The sequence below is a fragment of the Egretta garzetta genome, unplaced genomic scaffold (assembly GCF_000687185.1).
Source record: "Egretta garzetta isolate BGI_Z169 unplaced genomic scaffold, ASM68718v1 scaffold18, whole genome shotgun sequence".
Lineage (NCBI taxonomy): Eukaryota > Metazoa > Chordata > Aves > Pelecaniformes > Ardeidae > Egretta > Egretta garzetta.
The window spans coordinates 3795652-3796010 of record NW_009260616.1 but is presented as its reverse complement, the minus strand read 5'-3'; the positions used below and the strand labels follow the sequence as shown (position 1 = coordinate 3796010).

The 359-nt window shown below is 53.5% G+C and overlaps 2 protein-coding genes across 4 annotated transcripts in view; one reads left to right on the top strand and one right to left on the bottom strand.

The window, feature by feature from the left end:
* The window catches only part of MCM9 (minichromosome maintenance 9 homologous recombination repair factor), a 45647-nt gene that overhangs the window by 28528 nt on the left and 16760 nt on the right, over positions 1-359 (top strand). The window lies entirely within an intron of this gene.
* ASF1A (anti-silencing function 1A histone chaperone) overlaps positions 1-359 on the bottom strand; it is a 17605-nt gene that overhangs the window by 16876 nt on the left and 370 nt on the right. For all 3 annotated transcript variants that reach the window (XR_004842810.1, XM_035900708.1, XM_009645231.2), the window contains exon 2: positions 221-359. Coding sequence is in view for 2 of the 3 variants with exons in the window: in XM_035900708.1 (XP_035756601.1) it covers positions 221-329 (109 nt within the window). In the remaining variant the exon portion in view is untranslated. The remainder of the gene's footprint in view (positions 1-220) is intronic.

The following is a 359-nucleotide window of genomic DNA, read 5'->3' as shown; positions in this document are numbered from 1 at the left end:
CAGGCGAACGCCGCCAACTTTCCCCGCCGGGCTCGGCGAGAGCCTTTTTCCGCCGGCGGCCCGGGCGCCGGCGAGCACATCCCTTCGCCTCGGCAGGGCGATGCGGTGAAGGAGAAACTGTTAAATTGTAGGAGCAGGCCTATGCAAAGTTTAAGCCTTAAAACCCCTGAAACTAAGAGCCCGGGGTCACAAAATCCGCATCGGGGAGCGATCTACTCACCTTCCGACAGGTCCTCTATGCACTCGAATGTGATTTCGAACTGGAAGGGGTTGTAGAAGGGAGAAGGATTATCCAACACCACTACATTGTTCACCTGAACCTTTGCCATATTTTGAAAAAAACACAAACAATAGGAAGA